The following is a 17,676-nucleotide window of genomic DNA, read 5'->3' as shown; positions in this document are numbered from 1 at the left end:
CCCAGATAGTTCTGGAAATGTATTTGGGGAGGAGGAAGAAAAAGGCTGTATGTAAATAGTGAACTGTGAAGCTGGATGATCTTCCATGTAAATGAGAGACAAAGTCAGACAAGAAGGACAAAGTGGCCTGACATTCAGTGTTGGTTCATTTTCCAGAGGGAGGTGTGAGGAAGGATCAGAACTCTTTCAAAAATTACTTTCAGCAACGTAATAACATATATGCCATGTTATAGGAAAGATATTGTCAAGCATGAAAGGGTTCAGAAAAGATTTAAGAGGATTTTGCCAGGTCTAGAGGGTGTGAGCTAAAGGGAGAGGTTTACAAAATCAAGAGAGGAATAGATTGGGAAGATGCCCAAAGTAGGGGAATCGTGGACCAGAGGACATAGGTTCAAGGTGAAGGGGAAAGATTTAATAGGAATCTGGGGAGTAACTTTTTTACACAAAGAGTGGTGGGTGTATGGAACAAGCTGCCAGAGGAGGTAGTTGAGCCTGGGACCATCCCATCGTTTAAGAAACAGTTAGACAGGTACATGAATAAGACAGGTTTGGAGAGATGTGGACCAAGCGCAGACAGGTGGGTCGAGTGTAGCTGGGACATTGTTGGCAAATGGGGGCAAGTTGGGCCGAAGGAACTGTTTCCACACTGTATCACTCTGATTCTATGACTCTAAAATAGTTGGTTAGTTAGTTTTGCTTATTGTCACGTATACTGAGGTACTGTGAACGTCATTAGTTGTAATCGGCTACCAGTTGGAACTGTATATTATTTAAAATCTTTTACTTCAATGATCGAATAACAGATACTTTGAATTTTCTACTTCAAGCAGTGGTACTTCCCGAATAGCTTCTTTGAAAGACTTGAGGGATGAAGAGAGTAACAGTTCGGCTGATGAAGGTGAACGGTAAGAGCTTCTTTGACATTTACAACAGCACTTGGAAACACCAATAATTTTTTATTTGAATATCAAAAAAATAATATCCCTGTGGGTAATTTAGCCTCAATGTGAAATAGAGATCACATGACATTTTCCATAAAGTTGGTGTTTTCATGCCGAGATGATCTATGGGGTTAATCGCTGATTGCTCAATTAAATAGAATATAATTTTTGCCTGCAGTGAACTTCCTTTGATGAGGCAGAGTTAATATCAATATATATTTCATACAATGATTATTTTCCAGCAGATGGCTATAAATGGAACATATCAAAATATCACTTTATAAATCAATACCAAAGTAACTTTTGAGCTCGTTTCCTGGTCCTCGCCATCTCCTCCTATGAAGATAAGAAAGGTTTGAGAACTTGGCTGAAACCAATTTGCCATTATTCGTAGAGAAACCTTAGAGCATGCTCATGATCAATCCTGTACCCACGGTAACAATGACATGGATTTTGTGGTTATCAGTGAAGCAAATGTATTTACTTTTGTCCACAGTGATCTTGTATAAATGCCTTGTTCAAGTTCAAGTTTATTGTCATTTGCACAAACATGGTGAGCTACAGGTACAATGAAAAAATCGTGCTTACATCAGTATCACTGGCACATGGACTCTGACAAACACACAAAAATAAATTGTACATAAATCACACAAAATTGTAAAAGAAAGAAAACTACTAAACAGGGCAATGGTATAAAAACCTAATTAGAAAAAATCAAATCCATGGTAATGCAAAATGTTGGCTGTAATCTTCCATTGTTGGGATGGGATTGAGGTTGTATAGGTTGGTTCAAGAGTCTGGTAGTTGTAAGGAAGTAGCTGTTCCTGAAGATGGCGTGGGAGTTCAGGCTTCAACCTGCATGTTGGTAGCGGTGAGAAGAGGGCATGATCTGGAAGGTGAAGATCCTTGATGATAGATGCCTCTTTTACGAGGCACCACCCCATAAACAGACTACAGATCCCGGAATAGTCAATGGGAATTAGAAGAACAAATATGCCAGGAGATTGCAGGCAGCTGCAGGTCAAAAAAGGTTGTTGTAGGGTATTTTAACTTTCCCAATAGTTAATGAAGTGTTTGTGGAGGAGCCTTTTGGGACGAGTGACCACATTTCAATTAGGCTTAAGATATTTATGGATAGGGACAGAGAGGGCCCACGTGTTAAAATGTTCAACGGGGTAAGGTCTGAAGCAGATTATTTGAGGGGAAAGGAACATCAGCCAAATGGGATGTTTTTAAAAGTGGGCTGACAAAAGCTCAGGATATGTACGTCCCTGCTAGAATTAAGGGTAAGGGAGGCAAACGTAAGGAAGCTTGGCTGACGAGGGAAATTGGGGCATTGGTAAAAAAACAAGAAGGATGTCTGGGACGGGTATAGGCAGCTGGGATCAAATGCATCCCTGGAGGAGTTTCAGGAACCAAGGCGTAAACTGAAAAAGGAAATCAGAAGGACAAAAAGGGGCCAGGAGATAGCTCTGGCAGGTAGCATTAAGGACAATCTGAAAAGGTTTTATAGCTACATGAGGGAGAAAAGGGTAACTAGAGAGTGGGACCACTCAGCAATCAAAGTGGTCACCTTTGTGTGGAGCCACAGAAGATGGGCAAGGTATAGGAAAGACCGAAGGAGACAAATAGATACACAACAGAAAAGGTTGAAACGATACAAAAGGCTTAAACGATATAGGAAAGACTTCCTCAAACCGATTTATACAGCAGTTGTAGTGCAGTATCACTACTGTGCTTATGTAGTAAGAGAAATATACAGAGCGCAAATCAAAGCCACTGTTGTATGGCAAAGACAATATAGGTCCTACTTCTTGATGAATAACCAGAAAGGTGATTTAAGAAGACAAATAGACGAACAACAGAAAATGCTTAAACGTTGCAAAGAACGGTTAAATAAATGTGTGACGATGAGCAAAACGCTGTTAATAGAAAAGTCTAAAGAAGAGAGGCTTGTCGGTCAAGACAAAAGTATGCAGGACCGATTGCGATTAGGACACTTCAGTATAGTCCAGCATGGAGCTTCCTTCACTGAGCAATGGACAAATGTTTATGCATTGCAGAATGTCATTATACAACAAGAGCAGATAAATACGTAGCGCCAGGAAATTGAGCGACAGAGAGCGAGTGAAAAATGAAAACCTGCAGTCATGTGTCAGATCCCACCTACAAATAAGGAACAGAAACAGAGGAAATGTTAACTTTAGCAGAATATCAAGAACAGGAAGAAATCTGCAAATTAGATTAGGATATTTAAAAAGGGAAGAGGCAGAGATACAGGTAGAGCTAGAGTGATTAGAAAGAGTGTGCAATTCACACAGAAGGGAACGGAAAAGGATAACACATAAACCAAGGGGTAATGTATTTCGTTTAAGGAAGATGAGTGGAATGAACCATTATAAGTGCTGTTTAGATACAGTTTATAGTTATGAGGATGTAATGTAAGATGACTGAAATAATATAATTTTGCAACTGTGTGTTAATCAATTATATTTAATGTACTAGAAATGGTGTTATTCGCCTCCAAGCTAAAGGGGGAGCAGTGTAATGTATATAATGTAAATGGTGTTACCTGCCTCCAAGTTAAAGGGGGAGCAGTGTGATGTATGTAATATAATTAGCATATGTTATGTCTTGTGTGCGGGGACGCATGCGCTAGGGGAGACTCAAGGTGTCGTCCTGCAATAAAGAAGCTTGTTAGTTTACTCCTGTATCTGAGAGTTCTTTTAAGTCAGTTCCAAGTACCTAAATACACTACAACTATGACCTTGTTTAGATACTTTTGATGGAGAGCAGAATTGTGCCATACTGGAACACCACATTTTGCAGCCTCTTGCACTAGAATTGCCATACCAGGCAATGATGCAACCAGTCAGGATACTTTTTACAGTACATCTGTAAAAGTTTGTTAAAGTAGCTATTGAAGTGCTGAATCGCTTCAAACTTCTAACAAAGCAGAGCTGATGGTATGCCTTCATTGTGATTGCATCTGTTTTCTGGGCCCAGGACCAGTCATCTGAGGTGTTAATGCCTAGGGATTTGAAGCTGCTGACTCTCCACCATTGACTCACCACTAAAAATTGGCGTGTGGTCACCTGACATCCCCTTTGTGAGATTAAGGATAACTTCCTTGATCTTGGTTATGTTGAGAGAGTCTGGTGTTGCAGCAGCATTCACTCAGATGTTCTATCGCTCTTGTATGTTGATTCATCACCACCGGTGATTCGGCTAACCACTGTGATGTCATCGGTAAGTTTGTAGATGGCATTGGAGCTGTACTTATCCATATAGACATGGGTCATTGCTAAGGGCATTGAAGAAAATAGTCACAAAGTCATGATGCAGCTCTTTAGGAACTGCCAATTGTCGATTCAAATAATTCCTGGCATCAAGCAAAAATAATGCATCATAGTTGCTGAGGTGCCATCAGTTAGAAGATGTATTTTGTACATCAAAGAGTGCTCATGTTTTAAAGGCGTTTGCTGGACAGTAATTTTAATTTGGAGTTCCACTTTAAAAACTCACAGTAAATATAATGATGTTTGTGCTGCAGAAGTGATTAATTGTAAAATCTTCAACATCCAAGGCATTATTTAAATTCAGTTTTGTTTCTACCTCTTTTTACTTGAATTGCAGTATTAACTTACTGCAGCATATTTGCGGCTATTCAAATATATTTCATTATTTGAGTTATCTATCTTACAGGTGATTAATCTAGACTTCCAAGAGATAAAACATTTTATTTTTCTTTGAGGCATTATTTTGTGAAAGGAGCACTTTATAATACTCTGCTTAGGAAACAAGCAATGTAATGATAAAGATAGTCATTTGTTAATTTTCCTTGTGCTACTTTTGTCAGTTTGTGAAAGCACTGGATTTCACTCATTATTACATTTTTTTTTTAAGGTTTTATGCAGGTGGTTCTGAACACAGTGGCCAACAAATAGTTGAACCGCCAAAGAAAAATAATCTAAATGAAATTGTGGATGACCTTTTTAAAGAAGCTAAGGAACATGGGGCAGTTCCAGTGGATCACTGGGCAGAAGGTGTAGGCGAGGCAAACAGAGCTGTGGTAAGAGAATGTTGGTATACCTTACGAGGCATTGTGAATTCATGGGTCTCAAAAAGTATTTTTGCTCTTTTTTTGATTATATTAAAAAATTGTCATACTCCATTTTTGAAAAGCAGAAGAAATTTTTAATGCATGATAAAGGAAGAGAAAAATCATTATGTGGCATAATTATGGAAACCATCTTTGTGGATGAAGGAAACAAGTGTTCAGTTCACCCAAAACAAAACTGCAAATGCTGGAAATCTGATTGAAATATTCAGTCGACTCGATGGGCCGAATGGCCTAATTCTGCTCCCATGACAAACTTATGAATCACCACATATGGAAAGAGAAACAGAGTTGGTGTTTGAGATGGAACATCATTTATCATAACTCCACATTATCAGTTTTTATAACCACTTCTCCAAAATGACTTAGAATGGTATAGAAGTATGCTGGCGAATAATGTTGTATGGTATAATAATTACAATATTATTTAATAAGTAAACATAATGAAATACAAATAAAAATGAATAAATATGCAGCACAGCGAGTAATAAAGTCAAGTCAAGTCAAGTTTATTTGTCACATACACATACGAGATGTGCAGTGAAATGAAAGTGGCAATGCTCGCGGACTTTTGTGCAAAAAGACAAACAACCAAACAAACTATAAACACAATCATAACACACATATACCTTTACATAATAAATAATGGAAGGAAAAACGTTCAGTAAAGTTAGTCCTTGGTGAGATAGGCGTTTACAGTCCGAATGGCCTCTGGGATTCTAATGTATTCTATGATGATTTATCCCATTAAAGTTCAGCAAAAATTAGGGAGACAGTGGACCATTCAATGAGTGTTGTTTTCTTACAAGTACGTGAAACATCTATATCATCAAATTCATGTTCAACTTCTTCTGAAACAATTCTGCCTGTTTAAGCCCATTATGAGAAAGTATATGGGTGTTTCAGTAAATAAGGGTACCAACCTGTGACATGGGTGGCTAAATTTGAAAGTTATTAAATCATAATGAAATACCAGAGAAAATGGGCCTACCTATGATAATTTGTGATCAAAATCGACCGAAATATGATCCAAATTTAATACTTTCAAAGTTTGAGGGGAAAAAATGAGAAAAAAAAATATTTATAAAAGATATAAGACATACAGGACACTTACTGATTTTGAAGCTCCCTTACAAAATGTCGACACTTAACCCAGCACGAGGCCTGTAGTTCACACTAGTCATTAAAATCGTCTTGATTGAATTATTTAAAAATTGCAAAAAAAAACCTCGTTATAAATAGCATTCATGACGTTTCTCAACGGGGTGCGGAGGGGGGGGGGGATGGATAGCAGAATGAGACATCGCTAAAATAGGTGAGCAAACTAGATTCATTAATAAGTATTTCAATGGAAAGCTTAAACACAAAATATAAACAATTAAAAAAGAAACCACGTATAAAAATGGTTATTCTGCTTTTAATTCACACATTTAACACGTGACCAAATTGACACTGCAACTCACGTCTGCTGCAAAAACTAGTGCATCAGAAAACCATGTAATCGGGTGATAAATGATAAAAATCCTAAGCAATCAGAATTTGACCTATATAGAGTTATTTAATTGCAAAATTAATATAATCTTTCTGGTATAAGTTAGCCTAAGGATTTGATGAAATCCTGCTTGAAAAATGTCGCAAAAAAAAGGCAAGATAACACAGGGCTTTTTTTTTTCCTGATATCTTTCTTCGTTAAAAACAGTTATTTAGTTTTGCTTCATCTCATTATTTTGGCTATACAACATGATGTATACTACTTAAAATACAGGATATGGAACAATGGGTATATTCCATAAAAAACCTGGAGGTTTGGAGACCTTCAGTTTCACCACTGAGTGCTGTATTTACGAAACACTCATATCTATATTTAAAAAAAACAAGAATTAGATCAAACATTTAACCTGCAAAAATTAAAATCATGCAAAGAAGGCTATTTTTGCTTTGTTCAATTTATGATGGTTGGGGAAGGGATATAAGTTTATGGACAAGGGTAAATAACGACACCATTCTGAAAAGTTTTTTGGAAAACTTAATTCTGAATTGATTGCTTTTCCAACTTGCATATTGGTTCCCAATTTCAAAATGAATTGATTTTGTTTGTCAAATAAAAGCTGTGATTTATACATTGAACCACCAGAGCACTTTATAGTGAGTTTGGACGACATAAGAGGTGAACAACAAGGCATTTGAAATTGAAAGATGTTCAACAAATTAGAAGAATTTGAGAATTCTAAACTGTGTTTATATAGTTGAATACTCTGCAGATCTGTTGAAGCAAGGTTTTGAGGAAATTCAGAGTGAATATTTGGAGTGACTTATTGGGATGCGGAACTGGTGGAAGAAGTTAACAATTGTCTTAATTGATTTAGAGTACATTGCAGGAATTGCTTCTGCACCTAGATTCATTTTATTAAAAATCCCAAGTTTAGATAGAATAGACAGTCCACTTTAATGTCAGATATTAAACATAGTTAGACATTCTAATATGGTAAGAACAGAAAAAGATATTGAAGGAAGTATAGAGGGGTAAATCAGAAATTAAGTTCAGTAGTATAAATTTTGAAAGATGAATAGACTTGTTGAAAGTTAATAAAGCTACAGGATAAATGGCTTTCTTGATGTTTGCATTGTCTCAGCACGAGAAAGTAAGCTGAATGCGTTAGTCAGTTCATCAGCCAAGTCTTTCCTAGAAGTGGAAGGACATTTATTCCTCAGAGTAACTATAAGAGAAACCTCCATGATTAAACTGTGGTTGGTTTAATAATTTGATTGGAAAACTCCAAGAATCTGCTATCCATATATTCAGAAATCCCAATGATTTGTCGTCTGCTGGCTAGTTGATTTCCATCACCCCCCCCCCTTCAATTATGCTGAAGTGTGTAAATAAAAACAACAAATAATAATCTAGAAAATTTGTCACTCCAGCACCATCAAAGTCTCAAATGTGCAGATTATTATAGTTAGTATTCTGCTATCATTTGTGAATAAATTCTGGTAATAGCGTAGAAGGATTATTTTCTGTAATTTTCTACCATGTTTAGTGCCTCACATTTAAAAAATGTTCCACATGAAAGCTTTAGCTTGGAGTAATATGCAAACTTTGCTAATATAAATAATTTTTATTTAGGCAATATATTGTTTTTGGGTAAAGATTTTTAGTGTTCCAGTATTTTACATGATCACAGATCACGGTGTACATGATCATATTTAACAAAAGGTTTTTGATTTATTTTACAGCCATTTGTGGGTGGTGGATACCGATTGGGAGCGTCGTCACAAGAATTATCTGAATATGTTTCACAAGATAATAAACAAGATTGTAGTCTTGATGTAAGTTGTGATAACGGAAGGCTGGGCAGAAGCAGAGTCGTGGGAATTATCTCCTATTTAGGGCCACAGTCTTAGAATAAAGGGGAGGCCATTTAAGACTGAGGTGAGAAAAAACGTTTTCACCCAGAGACTTGTGAATTTGTGGAATTCCCTGCCACAGAGGGCAGTGGAGGCCAAATCACTGGATGGATTTAAGAGAGAGTTAGATCGAGCTCTAAGGGCTAGTGTAATCAAGGGATATGGGGAGAAGGCAGCCACGGGTTATTGGGGCCGAACAGCCATGATCATAATGAATGGCGGTGCTGGCTCGAAGGGCCGAATGGCCTCCTCCTGCACCTATTTTGTATGTTTATTTCCCAAGCCTGAATGCAAACATGAGTTTTCCCATTCTTATAACCGCTGAGGAATGTTGGAATTTCTGACAGTCCTAGGTTCTACCTATTTTGGACAATCCTTTCACAAGATATTTTGTGATACTTTCCCTAACCAATAGCATGTCTCAAGCTCCTCATTAGCATTCCACTCTGTCATATCTGAAACTTCAATACCCTGAAAAATTAAGTTGCCAATCCTGCCCTTTTCTCAACCACGTATTTTGGGCATGTAATGACATTGGAATTCTAAGTGCTGATGCATGTTCTAAGTTCATATGACGGACTTTTGTGAGTCCTTGCATTAAAGTAAATGCAGTTGATGGTCCCACTGGACCTGCTTGATTTATCCACTATGTTTTTCTCCCCATTTGTTGTTCTGCTACTATGCTTCCAACGCCTCTGCCAAATTCGTTTAAACCCACCAAAGTAGTTCCCGAGGATGTTGGTCTTTCCAGGTTAGGTGCCGCTTGTTCAGGTCCCATCTACCTTAGAAGAAATCCTAATGATCCATGTACCTAATGGCCTCCCTCTAGCACTAGTTCTTTAGCTATGTTTCATCTGTCCTATTTTTGCTCTTCAACTTTCTAACCCACTAAAGGGCCTGTCCCACGTAGGCGACTTTTCAGTGGACTGCCTGTGACCTTCAAGGCACTCGAACCGAGAACTGGAACGGCGATCGTCAGAGAGAAACGCACGCGCACACACACAGAACATGTGCGCGCGCGCACACACACACACACACACACACACACACACACACACACACACACTGCAAAGGCGGGGGCCAGAGAAAGCGAGGGAGCGCTGTCTGAAATTCACACAGTGCTGAGCCAAGGTGATACAAACACACACCATGAAGAACAGGAAGGTTAAAGACGGCTAGCACAGTGTACGGTAAGTCCTTTAAAAGGGGGGGGGGGGAGTGAGATAAGGGGGGGGGAGGAGGAAGAAGGAGGAGCGGAGACACTTTTAAGAAACCAGACCACTTTTAATAAGCCAGAGATACACAGCTGTGAAGTTTAGCGGGCATTTAACATCACCGGTCGGTTTTCCTTGGTTCTGAAAACTCATGCTAAACATTTTTTTCCCCCCCAATGAGCCAATGAAAATGCCCAGTCAGCAAAGTAGATTCACTAAAACTACCTACGGCTACCTCGATTACTTACAACGACATGGTGACCCCACTACCACTGCACCTACGACTACAAAAGTATTGATTTTCTCCATGGTGACCAATTTTTGGTCGCAGAAAAATTTTCAGCATGTTGAAAAATTTGCTGCGACCGTACTGAGGCCGCGACTAGTTCCCAGAATGCAGGAACTCCTCTCTACCATGAAGGAGACTCACAAGAGACCACCAGCGAACATGTGCCAACCATGTGGCGATCATGAGGCGAGCGCAGAGTTTCCTGTACTCGCCTAAAAAGTCACCTAAGTGGGACAGGCCCTTAACTTCTTAAATTCAGTGTACTGTGGCACTTCACCTTTTTCTACTCATGCCTGTTGTACCTATATTTATAATTACTTCTTGCTCTTCTTCCTCCCCCTTCAGGATGTGCTGTACCTGGCCCTGAAACCAGACCTTGCCTGCTATGCATCTGAATGAACCAAAATTGGCTGTAGCTTCTGCTTTTCTTTGCGAGGCTATCCTTCAGCAATATTATCTAAAATTGTATAGCTGTTAAATAGTGGAATGATCAGGGGGACTTCCAACACTTTTTTTGCACTGTCTGCCCTTCCTGATGGTTATCTATTCTTTCTTTCTATATCTGTGGCATGACCAACTCATTAATTACGCTATGCCGTTTTCTGCATCCCAGATGCTCCGTAACGGGTTCAACCAAAGCTCTGAGTGCTCTGTACAGTACAGTCAGTATAGTCACCGGAGACATTGGAAATACCCCTGATCTTCCAGAATATCCAGGAAGAACACACCACTGCTTCCATATCCTTTATCCCTAATTCCTGCCATGATGGCCACTCCCACTTTACTTGCCTCTCTTTTTGTATCTCCTGCTCAGTTGACCATGCAGCTGCTTCCTTCTCTAGGCCTTATCTCACTTACTCAATCATAGTCAACTAATTTGGCATTTTGGGCTGGTCTTAACTTCCTAGCCATATGTTTGTCCAAATGTCTTTTAAAAGTTGTATCTGCTTCTCTAGCTACCTCTGGTAGCTCATTCCAGATATTTACTATCCTCTGAGTGAATTGTTTATTCTGTATAGGCTCTGTAATAAATATTAAAGCTAAACTGTTAAGTCTTCTGTGTTTTAAAGGGATCTTTATAGCAATTCTTGCTCATTAATTATTCTGTTTACCAGGACTTCTTTTGCCCATAAATTTGTATGACCTTGGTGTGAATCTTGACAGGTTCAGATTTTGCTGAAGCTTTGGAAAAATGGCTTTAGTTTGGATGATGGGGAACTCAGAACCTACACAGACCCCAAAAATGCACAGTTTTTGGAATCCATTACCAAGGGGTAAGATGATTCGTATTGTGGTTCTGATGCTTTATATAAACTATCTAAAATGTGAATATTTAATACAAATATCATTGTTATTTATTTTTAGTTATGTTACCTATTACACGGGTCTAAAGCTAATTGAATTTTTTGAACTTCTCGTAGTTTCTAACTGGAGGGATTATTTGCCTGTCATTATTTGTTTACTGTGCATACATGTTGTGTTGCATCAAATTAACCCATAGTCCTGACCCGAAATGTCACATATTTATGTTCTTCAGAGATGCTGCCTGACACGATAAGTTACTCCAGCACTTTGTCAATTTGACCTTTTATTATCGTGTGCTATGTTTGTTTTGCTGATTATTTACTTGTCCTTTCATTACTTCCTTCTCGTCTAATGGCTTATTCAGTCTAATTTTACTCACTGCTTGCTTGTATGTAATCATTTCAAGCTTGCTGTTCATATGGCATTTATGTTCTGTTTCTTGTGTATATTGTTCTATGTAGAGAGATTCCTGCAGAGCTCCAAAAATTGGTTCATGGAAATCAAGTAAGTTTGGATATGGAGGATCACAGAAGTGAAGACTATTTAAAGCATAAATTGAAGTTCAAGGCATTTTCTGGCGATGGACATAAATTGGGAAGGTCAGGCATAAGTATTTGTGGTTTCTTGGTCCATTTTGTTGATTTAACTTTTCTACAGAGCTTTGGTAGATTGTCCCAAAGTTAAAAATCAAAATGCCAATGAACTTAGTCCTTGAAAATCAGATGTATTCTTAGCATTTCTTAACTAGTGTTTTAAAAACTAAAACTTTCTGTAAATAGTTTTGCATTAAAGATTTTCTTCTTTAAATAACTGGTTGTATTTGCTTTAATAACTTTGTGGCAATGTTTTGTGTGATTTAGATAGTAAAACTCCATTAATCTAAAACGCTAGGTACTTTGGTACCAGACTGGCAGATTTTCACAACTATTGGATGTTATTCCAAATAATACATTAACACACTTTTTATTGACCATTATTTTAAAAGTTGTACATTAGCACAATAATTTTTCTGGTAAACCCCATGTGTTTAAAGGGAATGTGGGAAACGGGGCCCAAATGGGTTTAAAGGGAGTGCAGGAACCCTAGCGCTGGTGCCTTGATGGATGCGGGGACTCTGGTGTTCTTATGGAAGCCGTGAAATAGCACTCATGAGCAAAATGTTGAATTATTGGAATTTCTAAACATTGAAATAAAGGATTATTAGAATTTTACTGTGTTTAATCTGCTCTTTCTCCTTCCCTTAATCTTTAATCCATTCCTATACAAATCAGTTCAAGTATTTGTTTCATATCCCAACTCTTCCAATATCTGGCGAAAGGGGGAACAGAATATTATCTGTTTTCAAAAGAGAATTTGATTAAAGATTGACCAATATTGTACGTTGATAGATTTTAAAGATATTCTTTATCCTGTGGTTTACTGGAAATTAATATTTTGTTGTTTTTTTTAAATTAAATTGTAGCTGATCCCAGAAATGTTTGTGCTTTTTATTTCCTTTTGTACAGCCTCACTCCAACTATAGTTAGCACACCATCTTCTCCAGAAGAAGAATTCAAATACTTTATTAATATCGAGAATGTGAATGAATCTGAGCCAACTACCAATGTTCAAATTCGTCTTGCAGATGGGAGTCGCTTAGTGCAGAAATTCAATCAAACTCATAGGTAAGACTCGTTTTGTAATATCAAGGTGTTGCTTTCATTTGATCAAAAGGTTAATTCAAAGCTATGTCAGCTAATTTCTGGTAAATAAATGGAGCACTGTTCACAATTGAAAATGTGGCTTTATTGCAGCAAAAGGACTGAGAACATAACCTGTGCTGACAGCATCAGTCAGCATTCTGCCCTCATTTGGATAAATCTTCCAAACAGTGTAAAAGATCTCAAGCTATTATCCAAAGTTGGAATATAGCTTTCTGAGATTATTTTTAAATTGACACCTGGACAAATAGGTCAATTATTTTGTTTGGTATCTCATGTTGGAAATTTGACTGCCACATTTGTCTCTTGATCACAATTGACAACTTGTAAACATTGCAATCTGTATTATAGCATTTATGAGTAGGATTCATGCTCGTATGGTGATGTGCAGTGTTGCTGTATAAATTGAGGGACTGCCTTCAATGATTTCCCCATCTCTGCAACCTCTCTTAATGAGATTAATGAGCAGATATTTTGATAATGTGATGTCAGCCATGACTTGCATGGGCGATTCTGTCAAAATGACGTGTTCAATTAAAAGTGGATTAAGATCACCATTTCATATTTCATTTTGGACTATGTGAAAACCAGGCACTCGGTGTAAGCAGTCAGTCGGCTTTTAAAAATCTTTAAAACCGCGCATGCGCAGATTGTCCTCCTCTTCGTAAGCTGCCAGTTGGCTTTTAAAAAATCTTATAAACAGCGCATGCGCAGATTGTTCTCTACGGTAGGCAGTCAGTCGACTTTTATAAAGTAATTTGTCTTCAGAAGTCTTATCTCTTAATAAAGTATTTAAAAACATAGCTCAAACAAATTTACTTACCACATTATTTGTACACGAACTCCATTCTTCTCTCTTTGTTTCTTAAGATACTCTTAAGATAATGACAATCCATGTTTGAAAAACCCGCCAAAAAACTTGCGCTGTGCATGCGCATTATGCTGCATAGCACATGCACGCAGTCCACGGTGCAAAGGCAGAATTTCAGCTGCCTTTATAGATCGTTGTCATTGAAGGCTTGAAGCAGCGTCGACGGCACGTCAGCTGCACATACTTTTGCGTGTTACATGTACTGCGGATGAAAGGCACGGGAGAATTATGCCTACCTAAGAGATCGATCTCTTAGGTAGATATAATTCTCCTGTACTTTTACTATTTATATTTAATAATTACCATTTTATAATTTTAGTCGGGGTAAGCAGTGCCTACCTGACGGCACGTGCCTGGTGAAAACACAGAGAACCAATATATTATTCCTCGCACAATCTCTCATCAAATAGCTTTCTCCCAGAATATCAAACATTTGATATGGTATATTTCAGATAAATTTAACAAAAATAGTTTCCCTTCCATAATTTTTGACAGTTTCCGAATCTCGTCAGATAACTTGAATGTCAACTAATTAGACTGTTTTGTTCTGATTTCAGAATTAGTGATATTCGCCAGTTTATTATTGAACATCATCCGGTGTTTGCTACTACCTCCTTTACACTGATGACCACATTCCCAAATAAAGAACTGACCGATGAAGAGCAAACTCTGCAAGATGCCAAGGTGTTAAATGCAGTGATTGTTCAACGTTTGAAGTAACTTCACCTTGTAAGCTTTCAAATTTTTAAGTGCACTGAATCTGAGCTGAATAGCAAAATCGCATAAAACTGACATTATATTCCAAAACACTTTAGCATGTTTGGAGAGAATGAAACTGCTATGGTTTGCAGCAAAAAGTAATCTTCATTGTCTGAGAACATGAGAACATGAGAACAATTGACGATACATGAAATGAACTGTTAATGTGCAAATCTACTAATATGGGAAATCATTTGCTTCAATACTAACTGGAAATGTGTAACGGTAACGGGAATGTTTGGACTGTTATAATCGTGAACCTTTAAAACTGCTACTGTTTTCAGCCTACGAATTTAGATTTTGTTTTCAGAAACCTTAAATCACGCATATGGACATGATGATATCTATTAGATACTAAGGGTAGACATATGCATGCATCATAATGGCTGTATACAAGTTTAGATTATCATCTGACGAGAGAGATAAAAGTAAAATTTATACTGCTTGTAATTATAATTGCAGAATAAAATGTTCTTTATGTATTCCATAAAATTATAGAACATAGAATAGTACAGGATAGGAGCAGGCCCTTCAGACCATAGTGTCACCACTGAACATAATGCCAAGTTAAACTAATCTCGTCTGCCTGGACATGATCCATTTCTCTTTATTCCTTGCATATCCATATGCCTATCTAAAAGCCCCTACCACAGCTGCCACAACCATCACTTTTGGTAGTGAATTCCAGGCACTCATCACTTAACTGCAATAAGTATTTCAAGTCAATCTTTTTCGTGACACTTTTCCAAGCCACTGTGTAACGCGGGCTCTGGCACGTGGATTGAAGACCTTGAGATCTTCTGGTTTGCAGGGCTCTGGGAGGAGGAGGCAGGTAAGTGATCCATAGTGGGCTGCCTCCCCACAGCCACATTTGGTTGGTCCATTGTTGTTGTACCCCCACTCCTGCATGAGAGTTTTGCACCGTCCGACCCATGTTCTGAGACGATTGAGGCAGAGCCAGACTGGCCATGTCTCTTTCGCTCCCAATGGAAGGGACTCCTCAGGGTATAATGTCAGTGTGTGGGGTTTTGAGTGTAGATGTGTCACCCAAGCATCTATCCTATAGGTGCGGGGGTTATCATTCAGGGGTTGAACTGCATGCAGGAAGCTATTTCTGGATTTTAACCTCTTAGGTGCCTGGACGAGGGACATCCTTCCGCTTGGTGCATTCCACTTTTGAGGATACTGCTCTTCTGATTGGAGGCGGTGCAATATCACACAGCAGGTACAGGTCGTCAACTCGTGTGGGTTTGGGGCAACCAGACATGGTTCTGCATGCTGCGTTTAGCACCGGATCCAACTTCTTGGTGTGTGAAGATTGTCCCCAGACTGAGCAGGCATATTCGGCTGCTGAATAGCATAGTGCAAGGGCTGTACTCCAGATGGTTTCTGGTCCTGGTCCCCATTTACAGCTGGCCAGCTTTCTCAGGATGTTGTTTCTGGCTCCTATCTTTGTTTTTGTCTTGATTACATGGTCTTTGTAGCTTAGGTTGCAGTCAAGGGTAACTCCTAGATATATGGGTTTGGCTGAGTAGGCTAGACTCTTCCCATAGCAGTGAACAGTTAATTTACAGTTCGCATCATGGTTCTTGAGGTGAAAGGTGCTAATTTGTGTTTTATCTGGGTTTGCCTGTAAATGATTTAGGGCATAGTAGTTGGTAAGGCCGTCTAACGCTTCAGTGAGGGACTTCTCAAGTTCTGCGAAGGACTGACACTAAGATGCGATACAGAGGTCATCAGCATTCAGGAAGCTCCTGGTGTTTGGGTGGATGGGTTGGTCGTTGGTGTAAATGTTGAAAAGCAGAGGGGCAAGAACACTGCCTTGAGGAAGCCCATTCTTTTGCTGCGCCATCTGCTGCGATCCACCCTGAGGTCTACAAAGAAGCGTCTATTCTCCAGCATGTTTTGGATCAGAGCTGTCAGATTTGCATCTTTTGTGATCTTGGATAGCTTTTGTACAAGTATTCGATGGTTGACTGTATCATAAGCCGCTGACAGGTCTACAAAAGCGGCACCAGTAATAAGTCCTTTCTCATATTCGGGAGCTGGCTTGTGCAGGATTTTCCAGGTCTGAAGCCTTCTTGCTCAGAAATAAGCTGCTGGTTCGTGATGGGGCTCAGGCAATTTAAGATTAGCCTCTCAAATATTTTGTATGTGTGACAGAGCAGGGAGATGGGTCGGAAGTCGGCTGGATCTATCTTTGCTCATTTCCACATCTTTGGTAGCTTGGTTTGGTTGGTTCTGAGACAACTGTTGAATAGGTCAAGAAGCCATTGTTTGGCGGCTGGCCCAAGGTGTTTGACTTGTTCACATAGAATGTTCTTCTCACTTGCTTCTCTCACATTCATATGTCCCTTTGTTCAAGTGTTTAATTGGCATCTTTTTTCTAACTAAAAGTCTCATCTTGTACGTTAGTTCCCGAAATACAGCCAAAAGGGTACACGATAGCGCAACAATTTTAGGGACGGCAATTTTAGATTCGCCTGTGGTGTGCCGTATCAAGTTTTATTATATTTTAAAAGTAATTCACTTTAATAATAATAATAATAATAATAATGCATTTTATTTGCTGGCGCCTTTCTGGACACCCAAGGACACCTTACAGGACATAAAATCACAATGCATTTATCAATATTAAAATCAAGTTGATTAAAAACAAAAAAACAAAAAAAAAATACACAAAACATTTTAAGTCATTAAAATCAGGGTGAACATGGTGGAACTTATGTTGGGTATGCTAATCTAAACAGGTGTGTTTTGAGTTGTGATTTGAATTGATCGATAGTGTCCAGGTGACGGATGGGAGGTGGGAGAGTGTTCCAGAGACGTGGGGCAGAGCAGCTGAAGGCTCTGGCACCCATGGTGCTGAGTCTAAATGTGGGGACAGTTAAAATTGCAGCTGAGGAGGAACGAAGTGACCGGGAAGGATTGTATGGTAGCAGCAGGTCAGAGAGGTATTGGGGAGCAAGGTGGTGTAGGGCTTTAAAGGTCAGCAGTAAAATCTTGTAGTTAATCCGGTGGTGCACAGGGAGCCAGTGGAGCTGAGTGAGGATGGGTGTGATGTGGTCCGAT

General features: G+C 38.8%; 1 protein-coding gene across 3 annotated transcripts in view; it reads left to right on the top strand.

The window, feature by feature from the left end:
- LOC129696275 (NSFL1 cofactor p47-like) overlaps positions 1-14,875 on the top strand; it is a 36,375-nt gene extending 21,500 nt beyond the window's left edge. For 2 of the 3 annotated variants that reach the window (XM_055634025.1, XM_055634027.1), the window contains exons 3-9: positions 828-905; positions 4,848-5,013; positions 8,296-8,388; positions 11,134-11,243; positions 11,736-11,873; positions 12,780-12,938; positions 14,403-14,875. In XM_055634025.1, the coding sequence (XP_055490000.1) occupies positions 828-905; positions 4,848-5,013; positions 8,296-8,388; positions 11,134-11,243; positions 11,736-11,873; positions 12,780-12,938; positions 14,403-14,565 (907 nt within the window). In that variant the 3' untranslated portion in view covers positions 14,566-14,875. The remainder of the gene's footprint in view (positions 1-827; positions 906-4,847; positions 5,014-8,295; positions 8,389-11,133; positions 11,244-11,735; positions 11,874-12,779; positions 12,939-14,402) is intronic. The other variant, XM_055634026.1, reaches the window with a different exon arrangement.
- Positions 14,876-17,676: the final 2,801 nt, after the last annotated feature.

Source organism: Leucoraja erinacea, chromosome 4, assembly GCF_028641065.1.
Source record: "Leucoraja erinacea ecotype New England chromosome 4, Leri_hhj_1, whole genome shotgun sequence".
Lineage (NCBI taxonomy): Eukaryota > Metazoa > Chordata > Chondrichthyes > Rajiformes > Rajidae > Leucoraja > Leucoraja erinaceus.
This window is presented reverse-complemented; position numbering and strand designations above follow the sequence as displayed.